The 23,020-nt window shown below is 41.4% G+C and overlaps 1 protein-coding gene across 1 annotated transcript; it reads right to left on the minus strand.

The window, feature by feature from the left end:
• Nucleotides 1–1,598: 1,598 nt before the first annotated feature.
• LOC129703250 (kininogen-1-like) lies at nt 1,599–22,273 on the minus strand. The gene is made up of 7 exons (XM_055645563.1): nt 21,944–22,273; nt 16,227–16,337; nt 15,323–15,413; nt 14,419–14,570; nt 12,276–12,395; nt 10,392–10,478; nt 1,599–1,920 (listed from the first exon to the last, which is right to left on the minus strand). The coding sequence occupies exons 1-7, from the start codon at nt 22,157–22,159 to the stop codon at nt 1,747–1,749; spliced, it is 951 nt and encodes a 316-aa protein (XP_055501538.1). The 5' UTR covers nt 22,160–22,273; the 3' UTR covers nt 1,599–1,746.
• Nucleotides 22,274–23,020: the final 747 nt, after the last annotated feature.

Below are 23,020 nucleotides of genomic sequence, written 5' to 3' on the forward strand. Positions count from 1 at the left end.
TGCAGTGGTAAGGAGCAGCGGAGCAGTGGTGGAGGACATTGGCACATGGTCTGGCTAGGTCTGGCTAGGCCAGCTCCTGCAACTGGCCTAGTGCCACTGCTAGGACAACGGGCCTTTCAGGCCAAGTTAAAATTCTCACTTTTTAAATTTTGGGTACTGGATGAAACCCAAAATGTCGCGACTCTTACATACTGATTCAGTATGGTCTATTATCTTACACCCTTTTAAAGTGTGATTGTGCTTAATATATAGTACAATTGTCACTGAATTATATGCAAACAAAGAATTTCACTGTACTTAGGTGCACGCGACATTAAATGACCATTGAACCATTGGCTTGCAAAAGAACTATCAAGGGCATGTGAGAAACATCACCTTGTGAGCAATCATGACTTTGAAATAATTGTTAATTATAATTAAGTTCCGCGGCTGAATCCGAGCTCCGCGAACTGGCCGGTTCAAACTCCGCGGCGTGGGGCGGTCGAAGCTGCCGACGTACAGTCCAGCGGACGAAGCTGTTGCGGGAGCCCCGGAAAAACAGGTCACCAACCTGTGACCTGCGAGCTCCCGACGATGTCGTCCACTGGGCCCGCGGCTGAGACTCCGAGGCTCCGAAGTCGGGTCTCCGCCGCCGGAACGCCGCCACAGCCCGAAGTCGGGCCGCCGGAATGCCGCCACAGCACCGAAGTCGGCCAGCTTTGCGATGGTAAATAAGTCCTGGCTCTGCCTCTGGAGCCTCGAGGTTGGTCCCCGTTGGAGGCTGCCAGCTCCGCCATTAGGCCTCAGCGCAGACGGAGACGGAGACGGGGGATACGACAAGGAATGTCACAACCCCCCGAAGGAAGAGACCAAAAACAAGCTTCCCCCCCCCCCCCCCCCCCCCACACACATACACGATCCAACAAACCAAAATAAACTGAAACGGGACAAAAAGAAACAAAAAAAAGAAAAGATAAAACAGACTGCAGGCGAGTTGCAGCTGCAAGGCAGCGCCGCCACTTCCGTTTTGTAATAAGATTGGTTCATTCACAAATATAGAGCATAGGGAAGCACATTAATAGAAATTTATTTTTAAGCTGTTCGCATTTTTAAACTATATTTTACACAAAAAAATCAGTAAGGTCACTAAAGATTCATAAATGCGCTGATGCCATGAATATTTGTGTAGTGGTCCAATATTATATGCACATCCAGAGCCAAAAAATTTGAAGAAGGTAGCACAGCGCCAGAAATTCAGGTTCGATCCTGACTACGGGTGCTATCTGTGTGGAGCTTGTACATTCTCCCTGTGACCGGATGGGTTTTCTATGGCTGCTCTGGTTTCCCCCCACACTACAAAGATGTGCAGGTTTGTAGGTTTATTGGCTTCGGTAAATTGCTTGTGGTGTGTAGCATGCGGATGTGGAATAACATGGAACTAGTTTATGGGTGATCGATGGTCGACGTGGACTCGATGGGGTGACGGACCTGTTCCCATATCACTAAACTCAAATTTCTAGACCCCCCAGCTTTATGGTAATTCAGAGACCCCACAAAATAATTAATTTTATGAAAAGAATAACGACGATGGAAATAAGGATTTTAAAATTACAACCATAAAGGTTTATATACTGTTTAATGCATATCATTATTTGTATATTAATGCATGCCACTGGTCATAATACACATTAATCATGCAGGGGTTTGTAAGCCAGCAACACTTTCATGGCTTTCAGCATCTGCAGTTTCTTGCTGACTCTCCGCACTTCAATGGTGCTCCGCGGTAGGTGGAAGAGCAGGTTTAACGTGATGTATGGACTTCCATGGTTGTCCAGGGCAGGTACTGATGACATGAACATCTGCTGGTGTGCTTTCTGCAGGGACATGGGTTACTAGTGGAGCAAATAAAAATGGTCCCCAACCGGCTTCCCGTCTCAGCATCTGTTGAGTGGGAAAGTTAATAATATTAAATATCTGTAATAATCACCAATTATAAAAGTATAGAACTGTTATTTGGTTTGTCTGGAATAGAAAAGAATATTCTCATAATACCTTTGTTACCTCATAAATGTTAATATTTTCATATTTCATTTCCATACTTCTTTATGGGATAAGATACCATTCAGCCCATTGAGTCTGTGCGGCCTCACAGAGACATTTTATTTCCCTTAACCTTTACACCACACATTCCATTAATCCCCCCCCCCCCCCCCCCCCCCCCCCCCCCCCCCCCCCCCCCCCCCCCCAAATTCTACCACCCTCCTACGCTAGATACAATTTGCAGTGGCCCACATTCGATCACCTGTCAACACTAGTTATATGTTATCCCACTGCCTACACATCAGGGGCAAATAACCCACATATCTTTGTGATGTGAGAAGAAATGAGAGAATCTGCAGGAAATCAGAGTAAATGCAGGGAGATCATGCAAACTCCTCACAGGCAGCACCAGAGATTGAACCTGGGTTGTTGAAGCTATGAGGCAGCAGCTATATTGATTGCTCTGCCTCAAATATGGATTTTATAAAGTTGGCAAACATACAGCACTCAGAATGTTTTCATTTTATAAGAAGTAATTATAATATGCATTATTATTGCAGAGTACTGCACTTGGAGCAAATGGTTTTATATTCACCACACTTTTTTAATTTCAACAACCTACATTTAAGAGACTCAACCCGAAACGTCACCCGTGAGTCTGAAGAAGGGTCTCGATCCGAAATGTCACCCATTCCTTCTCTCCAGGATGCTGTCTGTCCAGCTGAGTTACTCCAGCATTTTGTGTCTATCTATCCATGTAAGCCAGCAAGACCCATGGGTGTTTAAATAGTTGTTACATGATGTGCCAATGACATTTTGTCCTGAGCCCATAACTTGAAAATGTAGTCGCAGCATAGAAAACCAATGAACTATAGAGAATTAATGACACACAAGGAAGCCATTTATCCCATCATGTTTGTACTGGTCAGAAAACACCTACCCAACCTAATCATAGAACATTGAAAATAGGTACAGGAGTAGGCCTTTCGGCCCTTCGATCCTGCACCGCCATTCAATATGATCATGGCTGATCATCCAACTCAGTAAATTCTACCTGCCTTCTCTCCATACCCCCTGATCCCTTTAACCACAAGGGCCACATCTAACTCCCTCTTAAATATAGCCAATGAACTGGCCTCAACTACCTTCTGTGGCAAAAATTTCCACAGATTCACCACTTCACCACTCTGTGTGTGAAAAATGTTTTTCTCATCTCGGTCCTAAAAGATTTCCCCTTTATCCTTAAACTGTGACCCCTTGTTCTGGACTTCCCCAACATCGGGAACAATCTTCCTGCATCTAGCCTGTCCAACCCCTTAAGAATTTTGTAAGTTTCTATAAGATCCCCCCTAAGATATAAGGCTATCAATAGGCCTGCAGTCACACACCTGATGGGAATGTGAGATTTTTATTCCTGAATGACTTCAGTGAACAAAGTGGACTTTTTATGACAATATGATAGTTTCATTGTCACAATAAATTATTTCATCCTTTGAATTAAGTCTGACTTGTGGAGAATGAGCATAGGGTTCGCCAGAGGACCTATGCGAGGATCCTGTTTGTTGATTTTAGTTTTGCATTCAACACAATTGTGCCAGAGCTACTACACTCCAAACTTTCCGAGTTGACTGTGCCTGAACCCCTCTGTCAGTGGATCACCAACTTCCTGACAGACAGGAAACAGCATGTGAGGCTGGGAAAGCACATCTCAGACCTGCAAACACTCAGCATAGGAGCACCGCAAGGCTGGGTGCTCTTTCCTCTCCTCTACTCTACTCTCTCTACACCAATGACTGCACCTCCACAGACACCTCTCTCAAGCTTCTCAAGTTTGCGAACGACACAACCCTGATTGGACTGATCCAGGATGGGGAGGAATCTGCCTGCAGACAAGAAGTGTCAGAGCTGGCGTCCTGGTGCCGTAGCAACAATCTAGAGCTCAATGCTCTTAAGACAGTGGAATTGATTGTAGACATTAAGAGAGCTCCCCCTCCCCTCACCCCACTCACCATCAACACCACAGTCACATCTGTGGAATCTTTTAAGTTCCTGGGAACCATCATCTCCAAGGACCTTAAGTGGGGAGCTACCATCGATTCCACAGTCAAAAAGGCACAACAGAGGATGTACTTCTTACGGCAGCTGAGGAAGCACAATCTGCCACAGGCAATGATGGACCAATTCTACACGGCCATCGTAGAGTCTGCCTCACCTTCTCCATCATGGTCTGGTTTGGCTCAGCCACCAAGCACGACTGCTGGAGGCTGCAGTGAATCGTCCGATCAGCTGAGAAGGTTATTGGCTGCAATCTTCCCTCCATTGATGAACTGTACACTGCAAGGGCCAGGAAGCGAGTGGGCAAGATCATCTCTGACCCCTCTCACCCTGGCCACAAACTCTTTGAATCACTTCCCTCTGGAAGGCGACTCCGGACTGTCAAAGCTGCCACAGCCAGATATAAAAATAGTTTTTATCCACGAGTAGTTGCTCTACTCAACAGCCAAAAATCTGTAGCCTCCCTTTGATGTGGTATTTTGTTGGTTCACATGCTTGATCAATGGTGTTTCATCATTAAAGTTTATTATTATTAATGTTTAGTGCTTTCTGAGTTATTCTTAACTGTCACTGTATGTCATGGTCAGGATTCAACCTAGGTCTATGGTGCTGTGAGGTAGCGGCTCTACCTGCTGCTCCACTGTGCTCCCCTTTAAACTCTCATTAGAAATACCACATAAATTCTCTTAAAAAGGTACTGCAGCACCAAGCTCCATATTCATGCTCAATTCTGCTCGTGGGATTCAAAACAGGAACCTTTTGACCAAGGCTAGAATGCTTACAACTGGGCCATAGGTGGCACCAAACAATGCTTGATTTACTTCAAAAGGATATTTTTCCTGGGACAATGGATACAAAAAACAAGGCAATGAGATAAGTTAAGCATCTTTTTTATAGAGCCGCATGGCACGTTTTGTGTTGTATGATGCTGCCATAACCCTCTCTTTAGTCCTTGTGCTGCTAGCACTTTATCCATCACTTGCTAATAAGTTGTTAATTAAAGGCAGCATTTCCCTCTTTGGACATAATTACAACTTGCATTAGTATGGAGATTCCATTTCATTCTATAGAGGTCCCATATCATGACTCATTCTATAGAGGGAATATACTGTATAGCACAAGATATTGATTAAAATCTGTGACACATCGAGATATAATGATCCTGGGTGAAGGTCTGCACCATAATGTCTACACAATTGTCAGGGCATTCTGTAATTTGGAGAAACATGTTGCTAAGTTGATGCTCCTTAAAAAATAAACTACGGAAACTCCTTGAATGATTCTTACATAAGTTATTGTCATTTCTGAGCAGCCTAAACCTGAGCAGAAAGAAGACGTAAGATCAGGAAATGTTGTGAGTAATACTTAAAAACCTGACAATGTCTATAGGGAAGAAAGTTGCTCAAAGGGAGGCAATGGTTAAAAAAAAAATGCAGTGCTGAGGAATCGAAAACGGTTCAAATTCAGGAATAAATTGATTCAGTTTCTGATCTGAGTTGCTACGATCATTGAACCGATGGAATGCACGCTATTGATAGAAAAAGGAAGGGGAAGAAAATACAGTACGTCATATTATCTCAGATCTTATTGAGTCAAGGACTCCTGAGTTCCCCAGATCTAATGCTGACTCAGGATTAGGATCAAAACCTGCCTCCACCGCCCTCTGAGGCAGAGAATTCAACAGACTCACCACTCTTTGTGAGAAAATGTGTTTCCTCGTCTCCGTTCTAAATGGCTTACTCCTTATTCTTAAACTGTGGACCCTGGTTCTGGACTCCCCCAACATTGGGAACATGTTTCCTGCCTCTAATGTGTCCAAACCCTTAACAATCTTATATGTTTCAATGAGATTCCCTCTCATCAATCTAAACTCCAGACTGTACAAGCCCAGCTGCTCCATTCTCTCCGCATATGACAGTCCCGCCATCCCTGGAATTAACCATGTAAACCTACGCTGCACTCCCTCAATAGCAAGAATGCCCTTCCTCAAATTAGGGGACCAAAACTGCACACAGTACTCCAGGTGTGGTCTCACTAGGGCTCTGTACAACTGCAGAAGGACCTCTTTGCTCCTATATTTGATTCCTCTTGATATAAAGGCCAACATGCCAATTGCTTTCTTCACTGCCTGCTGTACCTGCATGCTTACTTTATGAAAGACTGATGAACAAGGACTTCCAGATGCCGTTGTACTTCCCCTTTTCCCAACTGGCCACCATTTAGATAGTAATCTGCCTTCCTGTTTTTGCTACCAAAGTAGATAACCTCACATTTTTAGAAACATAGAAATTAGGTGCAGGAGTAGGCCTTCGAGCCTGCACCGCCATTCAATATGATCATGGCTGATCATCCAACTCAGTATCCCGTACCTGCCTTCTCTCCATACCCTCTGATCCCCTTGGCCACAAGGGCCACATCTAACTCCCTCTTAAATATAGCCAATGAACTGGCCTCAACTACCCTCTGTGGCAGAGAGTTCCAGAGATTCACCACTCTTTGCTCCTATATTTGCTCCTATATTTGCTCCTATATATGTTCTATGTTTCTATGTTTCTATCCTCCCTCAGTCTTCTAAATTCTAGCGAGTACAAACTGAGTCTACCAGTCTTTCTTCAAGTCCTGACATCCCAGGAATCAGTTTGGTGAACCTTCTCTGTACTCCATCTATGGCAAGAATGTATTTTCTCAGATTAGGAGACCAAAACTGTACGCAATACTCCAGGTGTGGTCTCACCAAGACCCTGTACAACTGCAGTAGAACCCCCCTGCTCCTATACCATTTATCCACATTATATCCACATTATACATTTATCCACATTATACTGCATCTGCCACGCATTTGCCCACTCACCCAACCTAAACAAGTCACCTTGCAGCTTCCTAGCATCCTCCTCACAGCTAACACTGCCCCCCAGCTTTGTGTCATCCTGCAAACTTGGAGTGTTGCATTCAATTCCCTAGTCCAAATCATTAATGTATATTGTAAATAGCTGGGGTCCCAGCACTAAGCCTTGCAGTACCCCACTAGTCACTGCCTGCCATTCTGAAAAGGACCCTACTCCTACTCTTTGTTTCCTGTCTGCCAGCCAGTTCTCTATCCACATCAATACTGAACCCCCAATATCGTGTGCTTTAGGTTTGTATAATAATCTCTTATGTGGGACCTTGTCGAAAGCCTTCTGAAAGTCCAGATATAACACATAACTGGTTCTCCCTTATCCACTCTAGTAGTTACATCCTCGAAAAATTCTATAAGATTCGTCAGACATGATTTATCTTTCATAAATCCATGCTGACTTTGTCCAATGATTTCACCACTTTCCAAATGTGCTGCTATCCCATCTTTAATAGCTGACTCTAGCATTTTCCCCACTACCGATGTTAGACTAACTGGTCTGTAATTCCTCGTTTTCTCTCTCCCTCCCTTCTTAAAAAGTGGGGTTACATTAGCTACCCTCCAATCCTCAGGAACTACTCCAGAATCTAAAGAGTTTTGAAAAATTATCACTAATGCATCCACTATTTCTGGGGCTACTTCCTTAAGTACTGTGGGATGGAGCCTATCTGGCCCTGGGGATTTATCGGCCTTTAATCCATTCAATTTACCTTACACCGCTTCCCGGCTAACCTGGATTTCACTCAGTTCCTCCATCTCATTTGACCCCCGGTCCCCTGCTATTTCCGGCAGATTATTTATGTGTTCCTTAGTCAAGACAGAACCAAAGTAGTTATTCAATTGATCTGCCATGTCCTTGTTCCCCATGATCAATTCACCTGTTTCTGACTGCAAGGGACCTACATTTGTTTTAACTAATCTTTTTCTATTCACATATCTATAAAAACTTTTGCAGTCAGTTTTTATGTTCCCTGCCAGTTTTCTTTCGTAATCTATTTTTCCTTTCCTAATTAAGCCCATGGTCCTCCTCTGCTGGACTCTGAATTTCTCCCAGTCCTCTGGTAGGCTGCTTTTTCTGGCTAATTTGTATGCTTCATCTTTTGTTTTGATACTATCCCTGATTTCCCTTGTTATCCACGGATGCACTACCTTCCCTGATTTATTCTTTTGCCAAACTGGGATGAACAATTGTTGTAGTTCATCCATGCAGTCTTTAAATGCCTTCCATTGCATATCCACCGTCAACCCTTTAAGAATCAATTGCCAGTCTATCTTGGCCAATTCACGTCTCATACCCTCAAAGTTACCTTTCTTTAAGTTCAGAACCCTTGTTTCCGAATTAATTATGTCACCCTCCATCCTAATGAAGAATTCAACCATATTATGGTCACTCTTGCCCAAGGGGCCATGCACAACAAGACTACTAACTAACCCTTCCTCATTACTCAATACCCAGTCTAGAATAGCCTGCTCTCCCGTTGGTTCCTCTACATGTTGGTTTAGAAAATTATCCCGCATACATTCCAAGAAATCCTCTTCCTCAGCACCCCTGCCAATTTGATTCACCCAATCTATATGTAGATTGAAGTCACCCATTATAACTGTTTTACCTTTGTTGCACTCATTTCCAACTTCCTGTTTGATGCCATCCCCAACTCCACTACTACTGTTAGGTGGCCTGTACACAACTCCCACTAGCGTTTTTTGCCCATTAGTGTTTCGCAGCTTTACCCATATCGATTCCACCTCCTCCAAACTAATGTCCTTCCTTTCTATTGCGTTAGTCTCCTCTCTAACCAGCAACGCTACCCCACCTCCTTTTCCTTTCTGTCTATCCCTCCTGAATAATGAAAATCCCTGGATGTTCAGCTCCCAGCCTTGGTCACCCTGGAGCCATGTCTCCGTGATCCCAACTATACCATAGTCATTAATAGCTATCTGCACATTCAACTCATCCACCTTATTATGAATGCTCCTTGCATTGAGACTCAAAGCCTTCAGGCTTGTTTTTACAACACTCTTACCCCTTATACAATTATGTTGTAAAGTGGCCCTTTTTGATTTTTGCCCTGGATGTGTCTGCCTGCCACTTTTACTTTTCACCTTGCTACCTATTTCTTCTACCCTCATTTTACACCCCTCGGTCTCTCCGCTCACACATTTAAGAAACCCTTTCCCTTTAACTCCATCCTTGACTATCCCATTTGACACCCCACCCCCCTTATTCAGTTTAAAACCACCCGTGTAGCAGTAGCAAACCTGCCTGCCAAAATGCTGGTCCCCCACCTGTTAAGATGCAATCCCTGCCTTCAGTCCCATCAGTCTACCCAACACCATTTCCTGCCTAATGTGGATTTCCTTCAGTTCCTCCGTCACCCCAGATCCTCTGGCCACTACTATATCAGGAAGATTGTTTGTGTCCTCCTTAGTGAAGACAGATCCAAAGTACCTGTTCAACTCATCTGCCATTTCCTTGTTCCCCATAATAAATTCATCTTTTTCAGTCTTCAAGGGTCCAACTTTGGTCTTAACTATTTTTTTTCTCTTCACATACCTAAAGAATCCTTTAGTATCCTGCTTTATATTCTTGGCTAGCTTACCTTCGTACCTCATCTTTTCTCCCCGTATTGTCTTTTTGGTTATCTTCTGTTGTTCTTTAAACATTACCCAATCCTCTTGCTTCCCGCTCATCTTTGCTACGTTGTACTTCTTCGCTTTAATTTTTATACTGTCCCTGACGTCCCTTGTCATCCATGGTCGTCCCTTTCTCCCCTTGGAATCTTTCTTCCTCCTAGGAATAAACTGATCCTGCACCTTCTGTATTATTCCTAGAAATACCTGCCATTTTTGTTCCACTGACATCCCTGCTAGTGTATCTTTCCAGTTAACTTTGGCCAGCTCCTCCCTCATGGCCCCATAGTCCCCTTTATTCAACTGACAGCTCCTATCCACCCTTCTCCCTATCCAATTGCAAATGTCAATCGGACTCCAGACTCATTATTGCAGAATAACTTGAAATACTCACACAAAGTACAGTCAATTGAATGAGGCAAGGGAAAAAATAGCATTAACAGAAGTACCACTAAAGCCATAGCATTGCAGAATGCCTAATATTCCTCATGACAATGTACGTACAAGGATAAAGGTGGGAAAAGGGCAGTGGTGACCGTGTTCAAAGTCCAATGCAAGGACATGGGGAGAAAATGAAAGTATTCAACAATTCACCCTCATTTGCTATTTAAAAAAAAAAAAAACGTTGCCTTGTTTTCATCTTGCCGTAAATCGAACCAGTTGGTGTCTACCAAGCTGACAAGTTAAATATCCTAATATTAATCGGATACACCACACACCTTTGAAATGTTGCCAAAAGTACAATTCATGCAAGTTAACATGGTGAACAAAGAATGAATATTAAGATTACCCCTGCTTCAGACACAGGATTGCAGGACACAGTTCCAGAGGCAAAACTTATCCAGGCCATTTCATATAAAGTTGAACTGCAGTGCAGCTGGAAAACAAAATATATTGTTTCTTCTTTTAAAAAAAAACCAATCTAACCATGTAATAGTTCAGATCTAATTTCCACAAATGGTGCCCGTGTTAAAATGCTTATGTTGACTTTTAGGACAATTAATAACTTAATTGGCACTAACAGAAGAAATTATACTCCTTAATATTAACTGGGACAGCTTGCCAGTGTTATAATATTTTGTTTATCATTTAATGTGATTATATATTGTTGGAGTGCGAGTTTTTGCTGAAGAATTGTTCCGACGGCCGTTCTGTGAATATTTTTTTTTTTAATCAACCGACAAGTTCAGCGCTGGAGTAATTTTAAATCAGCTTCTAAAGCCGTCAACGCCGACAACGGGGACGGATTTCAGGTACGGGACAGGTAAAGGAAAGCCATTATTCTATGTATAAAAGTGCTCCTTAAGATGCCTTTAATTCACATTTTACGTTGCGAAACGGTGATTTTTTCCCCCATACAAACTGGCAGTATTTTTCCTGCTGATGTGGGGTTTAAATTCACCGCAACCGCAACGTTCCAAACGATCGCGTTCCAGAAAAACACACTAGCAAGATAATTTAAATGGCCATTAATTTACAGATATTAAACATTAAATTCCTTCCATTTGGCCTATAAATCCATGAAAATGACATTTAAAAATTATGTGATATTGTGAATTCTTGTGTGAATGTTATTTGGACACTTAGGCTATTTAAAAATGTTAATCTATTCTTAAGAAATTGATAGATGTTTCGATCTCGTAATTGAATTTTGTAATTAGCTACAATTAAGTAACTAACTAATTATATGCTTTAATTTCATGTCATCTAAGTAAGATTGTTTCATATTTGTTTCAGAAATCTTCAATCGATAATAACTGAACATTTCTTTCAGTTCTCTTAATTTTTAAGAAAGTTATGTGCTTTTGACTGTCCTCGATCACAGCCTTGAGTTAAGTCAACTGTTTTAATACTGAAGATATGAAAGTGAATTAGGTATCAAATTAAACTTCTTTTTATGCTTTATCTGCTGGGATAATTACAGACTTGATTTTTTAAATCTCAAAATGTTGTAACATTGCTACTTTGAGATCAAGCAACTTGTTTCTTCCCAGTTTCTTCCCAACTATTATCAGACAACTGAATCATCCTACCACACCTAGAGTTCAGTGCTGAACTACTGTCTACCTGTTTGATGACCCTTGGACTATACTTGATTGGACCTTGCTGGCTTTACCTTGCACTAAATTTGATTCCCTTATCTTGTATCTATACATGGTAAATGCATTGAATATAATCATGTATTGTCTTTCTGCTGACTGGTCAGCATGCACCAACAGCTTTTCACTGTACCTCGGTCCGTGTGACAATAAATTAAGCTGAAATTGAAACTGGCTAGATTCATTTGAGACAGTGAAGAGCTAGCCATGCTAAAAGGAACTGTAGAGAGCTAATGTAGAACAAGATTGTATTAATAAACACACTAGGTTATTATGGCAACTGGACGTGGGAAATTTAATGCCCCATTTATTGATATATTGATTTTATTTTTAAATATCTTGAAAATATCCAAACAGCTACAAAATGTTTGGTTGTTCTGAACCAATGAAGGAATCTAAATTGGATAGTGCTGGAAAACAGGTTCTGATGAAATGCTATTTGGCACTGTTCAGAAGACGATAATTAAATAATTATAGATGTTCTTGTGCAAGTGGTCTACAGGACAATCATGTCTTGACAAGACAAATCAAGGCAGCCAACAAAACAATACAGAGGTTTATCTTCAAATACTTACCTTTGTACCATTAACCATGAAAGGGCATTGAATGATGTCCTCATCAGCTACAGCGGGATCTTTACTACATTCAGTCTCCTGCATCCTGAACGTCATTCTGTACATTGTTCCAGCCACCACCTGAATGTAAACAGTATTAACAGTAGAGTATTAGTATGGGAAACATAATTGCTGCCCAATATCATTATTCCAATAGCCTTCATTTTACTTCCTTGTTTAATTTTTCACACATCCTTTATTTAAAATATATTATAGCTGCACATAACGTAGACATTTCTTTTTGGGACAACAAATACCTCTGACCAAAAAATGAACAGGATTTGTGTGTTTTAATTCTCATTAACAAAAACATTGGGAGGAATATGGTCTGGTTCTTTGATAAAATGAGAGTGAACTTTCACATGAATCACAAAGAAGAGACAGGCATTCATGGATTGACAACACATTTCATTCATCAGGCTATGGTGATTTATATTTGTCAATCAGGTTGCAAGTAAAAAGCTTTCTCAGGGAAGTACTATAAAAAAATTATCATTCTAAAACACGACCCTACACATGTGGTTAGATTTGCAATCAACATTCGGAGAAGAATATGCCTGTTAAAATGTCGTTAGTGAGAAGAATTTTAGCAAATTCTCACGAAGACTAATCTGATTTAAAGAGATTTCCAGCAATACAGATATTGCTTTTGAAACTTTCTAATTTATGCAGTTTTGTAATAACAGGCGAATGAGCTATGTAACCTATTAGCCACTGCAACAGGAATAAGAATACTTTATTGCAACATGTGAATTGGCACAGCGAGATTCTTTGCTTGTATACATAATGTATACAAATAGCGGCCACCTACAGTGCTGACAGTTACAAAGCATGCCGGCTCCCCTTTTGTCTCGCCCCCCAACAGTTCTCCCACGCTGGGTGTCCATTGTCCTTTGTCCCCTTCCCCCCATTTTCCATTGTTCTCCCCCACGCTGGATCCTCCATTGTCCTTCTCCTGCCCGTCACGGTGGTCCCCCCATGTTCTCATTGACCGTCGACCGCGTGTCGACCCATGAGGCATCGCCATCACCGCGAGGCTTCACCACCGCCGAGGTCCCATCGTCGTGAGGCTTCACCACCACCGAGGCCTCACCACCGTTGAGGCCCCCACTTCACGCCTCCGTGGTGCCGACCCGGGCCCCAGCTGCGGGCTCCGTAGGCCTCTCTGCCGACTCAGACATCGACCCGTGAGGCCCCGGCCGGGCCCCGACCCCGGCTTCTACGCAGCGATCCGGGAGGCATCGATACTACAGCGCTTCAATAAAAGCCTCCGGCCACATTCCCCATCCACAGCTGCGGCACGACCGTCGGGAAGCCTTCTCTTGGACCCAAAACGTCAACCATTGCTTCTCATCAGAGATGCTGCCTGAGTTATCCAGCCTTTTGTGTCTATCCTGAAATTTTGTCAGTCCTTACTTGCCTTGCTTCTTAAAATTCATCTTATCTTGTGTAGTTTCTTTTCCCTAACAATGCCCAAATATTTTTAAAATTCTACAAGCTTCCGCAAGTCATAATAAAAAACTCTCCCCAACTACAAAAAGTCTGAAATGGGATATCGGCCCAAAATATTGCCTCTCCATTCTCTCCAGAGATGTTACCCGACCTGGTGAGTTACTCCAGCACTTTGTGTTTTTTTACTTAAGATGCCAGAATCTGCAGGACCTTGTGTTTTCTGTCTAAAGAAAAATCATAGGCAGGCAGAGGAGTACAATATCTGGAGATTTTGGAAATATAGAGCAATGGAACGTAATGTACGAATTAGTGCCAGGCCTGTTAAGAATGAGGTTGGAAAGTAATTCGATACAAAAAAGTTGCCAGAGGTTTACAAAATGCTGTAAATCTAATGCTAGGTCAGTAGTTAATTTTAAATATGTGGTTGACAGAGTTTCATTAACAAAGAGTTTTAATAGATGTGGCACAATGGTCGCTAGTAATCCTTTACCTCATTGGACTTTGGAACAGGTTCAAGGGGCTAAATGTCTCTCATCTGTTCGTATTCTTTCATAAGTAAATTGGAAAATTCATAAGATGACCTGAACTAAATGACTCAAAATTTGAATGAAAATAATACGATAATTGATACATTTGAGAATAAAAGACTAACCTGACTGGTGAAGTTGTACACCTCAGCAATACGGAAGTAATTTTCGTAAGTGCTGTTACCGTTGAAGGTTTTGATAGCATGGGCACCTGCTTTGTTTGCTGCAGAATCATCAGTTGCCTTTGGTTCTATACATCCAGCGCATATTCTACGTGCTTGGAAGCAATTCACAGATGGTTAGACTACAAACAAGCAATTGCCGTAAATTAAATTATAATGGAAGCAACAATGAATTTCCCAGTAGGATAACAGATAATTACATCAGCTCTCTAAAGGAGTCATTCCCTATTTTCTATTCGTCTATTTTCTTCTCCATAAATTATAGGGTTTTTTATATTCAAAACGTGATCTGTTTTTCATTTGAAGTTGAGTTGAAGATCTGCTTCCATTACTGTTTCAATTGGTCATCACGTGTTCTAATGACATAAGGAAAATAAAACCAATTCATTCTCTTGGCGTTTTTCCTCGTGCTTTGAGAACTAAAGACCTGGAATATATGGCTCCAAAATTGTGGCCACCAACTAGAAACATTCTGGTAGTGCAAGGCCAACCAAGATATTTAAATAAGACATCTTTCTGAGTTGATGGGCTTTTGAACACACTCTCAAACATGATGATGTAGCGGCACCTAGTGGTGGGGTGGGGAAGTCAGAACCCTCGTCATTGGTCGGCACGGTCATGTGACTGCGGGCGTTTGTTCGCGGGCTTTTAGCCAGTTATTCAGCACTCCTCCCAGTGACAGGAGGTGTGTTTGTTAGCTAAGCCAGGCACGCGGTTTTCATGAGTTTTAGTTCCGTTTTTTCTGTAAATAAAAATTACTTTACTCAGCCTGCCTGGTCTCACTTCAGTGAGTAATTAATTTCTCTCTCTTTATTTACTTGGCATCATTTTTTTAAAGAACTCTTACCTGCAGTTGCAACATTGCAGTTGTGTGAAGTCACTTGGGTTTTTCTTCGGAACACATTGATTAACACTTCTGAACTACATTCACCAGTTGACTAAAATAACATCAGAAGCAGAATTAAAAAATGAATTAAGTTGAATTCATTCTAACAAGGTTGGTTAAAATATCATTGACAAATACAACTTGACACATTTTATAACAACGCACAAGACACTGTACTTCAAGTATTTCAGAATCTCCAAGTATCCATTTGGTCCAGCACCCTGCTCCTCAAAGGATGCATAGATTTAGCCACCAGTTCAATACAATACCAATGGGTAAATGGTTGAACTGGGCTAACATAAGCTGCCTTTTCTTAATAGCTACACATGTGCGATAACCAGCTTTGCCCCTTTTATTACACATTTGACAAATAAATTATCAATGTACTAAGACCATTTAGCATTTATAAAATGCTTCCCACCACCTCAGGGCATTCCATGGCACTTCATTAGTATTGAGGGAGGCACTTCATGGCTTTGAGGGAGATAATTCTTCCCATGCTATCTCCCAGGGGAGTAATCCCATCAATCCCATTCCTCTTCTCCTTATTTCCCTGCATCCAGAGAGCTAAATTTCTCTCATGTGCCCACCGGCTCCCATTTGATTATTTTTGCCATTAAGTTAGAAGGGATAATTTGAAGAAGCTATTTAACCAAACAGTTCCATATCTTTGGGAGGTGGGAGAAAAAATAAGCACCTGGAACAAATAAACATGTTCACAGAGAAAACAATTGCAGAAAAGTCCAATTTGATATCATCTAAAGAGAGGATCAAATCCAGGTCACTAACTGCTACAACACAGTACTGACTTAATTTATGACTTGTAAGTAAGGATGCTTTCAGCTTAGACTTTCAGAAAACTTACAGCTTCTTTAGGTGCTCTGTAGTTGCAATCTTTCCAGAGACTATTGCTTTCAGTGGGACAGTCTGTTTCACGGATAGAAAACTTGAGGAAGTAGTGCTTCTCACGTTCTCCCTGTGACAAACAATTTTTATCAAATAAGCACTTTGGATCCTCAAACTACAAATATGAGTTCAAAACAGTGTACACAAAATGCATAGACATGTAAAAACAAAATGATAAAGAAACGGTAATATGGCAGAAAAAGATGGGTCATTTTTCAGGGAGGGGGGTTGTCCCACCAAGATGTCACTAGACTCAGCGTTAGACCCTAAGCTGTTCACAAGCTATTTCAATGATTTGGTTGAATGGATCAAGTTCACATATCCACTTATGGAGTGGATTATAACTCCATGTTATATGCTGATTGTACTAAGCATGAGTGAGGAGGACATAATATAACCATAGGAGGATACGATCAGGCAAGGATGTGCAAGGATATGACAGATGGAATACAACATGAAGAAAATATGATGGTCATCGATTTTGATTGAAAGATTATAAATGGGAATTTTCCTAAAGTGTTTTTATTCGGAGGGAACACTTGTGACACATGAATCATTGGATGTTTTCACCTTGGATTTCGAAGCATGAATGGTGACCTTATTCATGCATGTAAGATCCATTGATAGGGTAGATGCAGAGATGCTTCTCTTGGTAGGAGAGTTACAAACAGGGAAATAATTACAAAATAAGGGGTCAGTAATTTAAACTGCATAGAAATGACTTCTCTCCTATTCATTATATTTACTTAAGTTGGATATAGATATTTAAAATATGGTGGAATTAAAGGTTGTGCATGAATGAGGAGTTTGCACAAAAGATGAGTTGAAGCCGGTGTTAGATGTCTCAGCCTGAAGAAGGGTCTCAACAGAAAATGTCACCCATTCCTTTTCTCCAGAGATGCTGCCTGCCCCAGTTACTCCAGCATTTTGTGTCCATCTCCAGCACTGCAGTAGCCATGTTCATATTGAGGGCTGGGGCAGACTTGAGAGCCCAAGTGGCCTATCCCTGATCCTCTTTCCTCACGTTATATAACCACATAACCATATAAATATTACAGCACGAAACAGGTCATCTTGGCCCTTCAATTCTGTGCCAAACACTTTTTTTTTGGTCCCCCTAGTCCCATCTACCTGCACTCAGACCATAACCCTCCATTGCTTTCCCGTCCATATATCTACCCAATTTATTTTTAAATGACAAAATCAAACCTGCCTCCACCACTTACACTGGAAGCTCTTTCCACACAGCTACCACTCTCTGAGTAAAGAAGTTCCCCCTAATATTACCCCTAAACTTCTGTCCATTAATTCCCGTCATGTCCTCTTCTTGTGATCTTGTGAAAGGTAAGATGTTCAGGAAATAATGAGTGGAAAATTATCCATCGGACTTTGTTTAAGAAGATTTGACACCAAAATTAAAGCTATCTTGCTGGAATTCTACAGATTTCATTGAGATTTGAACTGGAATACTCTGTGCAAGTCTGGGATTCAAATCAAAGAAACAGTGAGTCTAAATTGAGGAAGGAGATGCTAGCTTCATTGTTTGAAGAGAGATAATGCTAGATAAGGCCTGCAGACTGTTGAATTTAGAAGATTGAAAAATAACATTCTGAAGAGGATTGACAAGCTTACATGGGGTTGTTATTACTCTTTGCCGAACCAGAACCAGAACCGAGAACCAGGAGGTCTGAAGAAGGGCCTCAAAATAAAGTGTGGAATCATTCAGCCTAGGGTGGAATCATTCAACATTACTTCACACAAAGGGTAGTGGATTGTGGAATTCACTACCCAAGAAGATTCCCCGGGGCATGGAAGGCAGAAGGTGGACAGTGAGGAGAGAGATGACGGTTCGCTGGCGATATGGATGGAGCCTTTATGGCCAGCTGCGGCTGCGACTCTGAAAATGGTGGCAAAACCTGGCCACTCTTACCTGTGTACTCAGTGAATTGTATTGTATTGTATTCAATTTATTTTCATTATCTCATATTAGAGACAACAAAATGAATTTCCCTTCAAGTATCATTAAAAAAAAGAATAATAAATAAATAAAACGTATTAAGATGAAAATAAAAGCACAAACACAGAGGTCCACGACACAACATAACCACAACACGACACAGTGGCATCAAAGTTGAAGAAGGTACCATAGTCCAGTCAGCCTCCCCGCCGATTTTCCCAGATGTTCACCCGTGGTCGGGGCCTCCCGAGCACCCGCAGTCGCCGCCACGGGCGGCCCGATGCTCAGGCCCTCACGCCGGGATGATGGAACACCGACGCCGAACCCCGACGGAGAACATCCTCAGCATTTTTCCTATAGTTGGGTGGCCAGAACTGCACATAAAACTCTTAGTGTGGTCTTACCAACCCTTGTGCAGTCGTAGCAAGATATCCCAAAGTCAAGTATACCAAATGCCTTCTGATTCACCCTGTCTCTCTGTGCTGTCACTTTCAGGAAACGATGTACATCTATCTCCTGATTCACTGTTCTCCAACATTCTCCATGGTCCAGTCATTTACTGGGCAAGTCCTGCCCTGGTATAACTTACCAAATTGCAAAACTATACATTTGGCTGAGTTACATTCCCTCTGCCATTTCTTGCCCCACATTCCCAAATCATCTGGACCCTGTTGTAATCTCAGGTAACTATCTGAACTGTCCACTACACCACCAATGCTGGTGTTATCCCCAAATGTACCACTATGTTAATAACACATGTTTACTTTGGATGTCAAGCCACAGTGACCACAGCACTGACTCCTGCAGCACACTGCTGCTCACAGGCCTCCACTCTGAATAACATCCCTACACCACCTCAGCTCCTTGGCTGAGCCAACATTTGTATCCAATTGGTTCAATGGCACAATGGTTCTTTTATTATCACTTGTACTAAGGTACAGAGAAATTCTTGTTTTTTTGCCAACAGATCAGTAAGAGTTTTATCATAGAAACAGAGAACATAGAAAGTAGGCGCAGGAGTAGGCCAGTCAGCCCTTCGAGTCAGCACTGCCATTAAATATGATTTTGGCTGATTATCCAGAATCAGTACCCTGCTCCTGCTTTTCCCCCATATTCCTTGATTCTGTTAGCCCCAAGAGCTATATCCATCTCTCATACATATGTACAATCCTTAGTAATTAACTGAGAACAGTGAATCAGGAGATAGATGTACATCGTTTCCTGAAAGTGACAGCACAGAGAGACAGGGTGAATCAGAAGGCATTTGGCATACTTGACTTTGGGATATCTTGCTACGACTGCACAATTGGTGAGACCACACTAAGAGTTTTATGTGCAGTTCTGGCCACCCAACTATAGGAAAAATGCCATTATTAGAAAGGGTGCAGGAAAGATTCACTAAGACAACACAGGGACTAGAGGATTTGAGCTACAGTATAAGGAGAGACTTGGTAGGCTAGGACTTATTTTGTGGAGAGTAGCAGGCAGAGGGGTGACTTTACAGAGAAATAAGAACAATTAATGAGTGGGTTAACATATGATGAGCATTTGACAGCTCTGGGCCTGGAATTTACAATGTTGAAGGGGGGTCTCATTGAAGGTTACCAAATAGTGAAAGGCTTGGGTAGAGTGGATGTGGAGAGGATATTTCCACTGGTGGGAGATACTAGGTCCAGAGGTCATAGCCTCAGAATTATAGGTTGTTTCCTTGGGAAGGAGATGAGGAGGAATTACTTTAGTCAGAGGATGGTGAAATTCATTGCCACAGAAAGCTGTGGAAGGCAAGTCAATGGATATTTTTTAAGGCAGAGATAGATTGATTATTGATTAGTACGGGTGTCAGGGGTTATGGGGAGAAGGCAGGAGAATGGGGTTAAGAGGGAAAGATAGATTAGCCATTCGGTGGAGTAGACTTGATGGGCCAAATGGCTTTATTCTGCTCCAATCACTTGTAAACTTATGAAAGACACAGAGGTGAATGGCCATATGATTTTTCACCAGGATAACTGTCTCCATCTAGAGTGTACAGATTTAAAATGAGAGTGGAAAGATTTAAAGGGGACCCAAGGAGCACCTTGTACACAGAGTGGTATATATATGGAAGAAGCTGTCAAAGGAAGTGGTAGAGGTACACACAGTTACAATGTTTTAATGACTTTTGAACAGGTTCATGCACAGAAAAGGTTTAAAAGGATATGGGCCAAATGCAAGCAGATGGAACTAGCTCAGGTATTGGTACATTGGTAAGTATGGGCATGTGTGACGAAGGGCCCGTTTCCATGCTGTTCCTCAGCCCATTTTTCCTTAATGTTCAACGTATGTTTAGTTTAGTTTAGTTTAGAGATACAGAGTGGAAACAGGCCCTTCGGCCCACCGAGTCCGCACCGACCAGCGATCCCCGCATACTAACACTATCCTACACACACTAGGGACAACTTACACATTCACCAAGCCAATTAACCTACATACCTGTATGTCTTTGGAGTGTGGGAGGAAACCGAAGATCTCGGAGAAAACCCACGCAGTCACGGGGAGAACGTACAAACTCAGTACAGACAGCGCCCGTAGTCTGGATAGAACTCGGGAATCCGGCGCTGCAAGCGCTGTAGAGCAGCAACTCTACCACTGCACCACCGTGGCCGCCAACTACGTATTACTGTAAATTATCTTATGGCGGTTATATTTCCCCTTGCTAGCTATAAATTTTAATAATAAGTTTGCAATCAATAAACTGAAGTAATTTTGCACGATTATGTTCTTAACTGTTAAGATGCAAAAGTGGAAACATTTATTAGATGATATAATTTGCTTTCTATAATTATAATGCACTTCCACGTATGGATATATCTTGCTTCAGAAGGGTGTATGATGTATGGCTATATCGTGCTTCACTTGTGACAGAGTGAATGAAGAATTTTGCAACCAAGTCCGTTCAAGTTATGAGCTGATATACTGTAATCTCAGTGATAAATCTAGGCTACAGTTCAACTCTGAGCAAAGCCAAATCCAGCCATGATTTTAATTACCCAGTTTATAATTCCTTTTGTGCACTTAATTTGCATTCTAACAAAAACATTAGAAAAACAGAGATCTGACGGGAAAATATTGTACTGATATTCTAGTTATTTGTTTTCTTCTTTATTGTGCAATATACCAAGAATTTGGTTTTTGTTATGTTAAGAAATTGCACTGATTCTTAGTGCTCATGGGCCAGTGGACAATGCTGCTAGTGAAATAGTATGGTGACCTAAAGTGGCAAGATATACAGTCCCGGTGGAGTGCTGTGCTGATTAAGAATGAGGCACTATGAGGCATTTTAAAGCTCCAATTTCCTGCGTCTTGGCACATTGAGATATAATCTGCTCTTTAATCTGCACAACTTCGATCTAAAACAAAACAGAAAGCATTTTGCAAACAGTGAGCAGACCTGTCAGCAACTGTGGAAAGAAGAAATGGTTCACTATGATCGAAGCACAAGTGGGGACAATGCCTTAAGCAAAAGCCAAAAAAAGAGATTCAACGGTCAACAAAAACACAACAATACCCAACTCCTGAGAATCAGGATATTTTTTCTTAAATTTACCATGGACATAAGATACAAATAAGACACAAAAACCAGACCGAAAAAAATATTAAAATATCAATCTGAAAAGTGAGATCAATTCACCTGCAACTCACACTGGAAGGTATCGATAACAAATAACATGAGATTTGCTCACCTGAACTTGAGCATCAGTGACCCTGTAAAGAGCAAATTTATTCTTCGTTTTCAGCTCCGTATTTAATTTACGAAGACTGAAATCCACAGCGATTAGAACCTCTGTCTCATTACAATCAATGTGCCGGATTTCAGGAACTTCGACGGATACCGGCTCTGATTCTGCATTAATGTTTAAAAGTTGAATGATAAAGATTGCAACGTATAACAGCTTCATACTGAGAAGGAGATGTACAGAACACGCTGCCTCCAACAGGTATCAGTAAGGGAAGATGGATCAGTGCGTTACAGTCCCTTATGACTGTGAGACAAATAAGTCAATGGGGAACTCAGTAAAAACACTTCAGTAAACATATGAAATTGTTTGTGCAAGATTATCGTTGAATTTGCAATATTTAACAAACATTAGCTATCAGTCTAACTTTGAATGACCTTAACTTCAAGATAAAAAGATAAGCATTGATACATCTCTGCCCTTCTGCCTCCTCACACCCACATAACCCAAATGTCACCAAGGTTTCACATTGAAAATCAAAGTTGTGTAAACTGTTGTGCAAATGAGACACAGGTTAGAGGTAAGTCCTATCTTCTGTTTTAATGTTATAATATTTTACACATATATTCAACATTGCTATTCAATCAAATAGACAGACTGCCCTTTCTGGGGACGTGGACAACATCTAGATCAATCTATATAGCAAATTATCCGAGTCTAAGCCACATAAAAAGATCACTCATGGTGGGGTGATAGAGGAGTGGTGATAATGTGCAAATCCACCGTGGCCTACAAAAATCTGAAAAACCCTTTGTATACTGGCCAAATTAAATTGCTGTCAGAACTGTCAACACCAATGAATATTTCTGATGTTAAAAACTATTAAAATATATTGAAAACTTTTGAAACAGACTTCATATATTTCAAAATTTTTTTTTATTAGAATCAAAATTTGGTAAAACACCAGAATGTTTAGGTATTTAAAAGCTAACAATTAAAAATATATATTAACTATCACCTCACTACTGATCTTCCCTTTGAAAAGAATGGAGAAAGTTGAGGTTGCCCCTCAGGTCCTTTCAA

Source organism: Leucoraja erinacea, chromosome 14, assembly GCF_028641065.1.
Source record: "Leucoraja erinacea ecotype New England chromosome 14, Leri_hhj_1, whole genome shotgun sequence".
NCBI classification, from domain to species: domain Eukaryota; kingdom Metazoa; phylum Chordata; class Chondrichthyes; order Rajiformes; family Rajidae; genus Leucoraja; species Leucoraja erinaceus.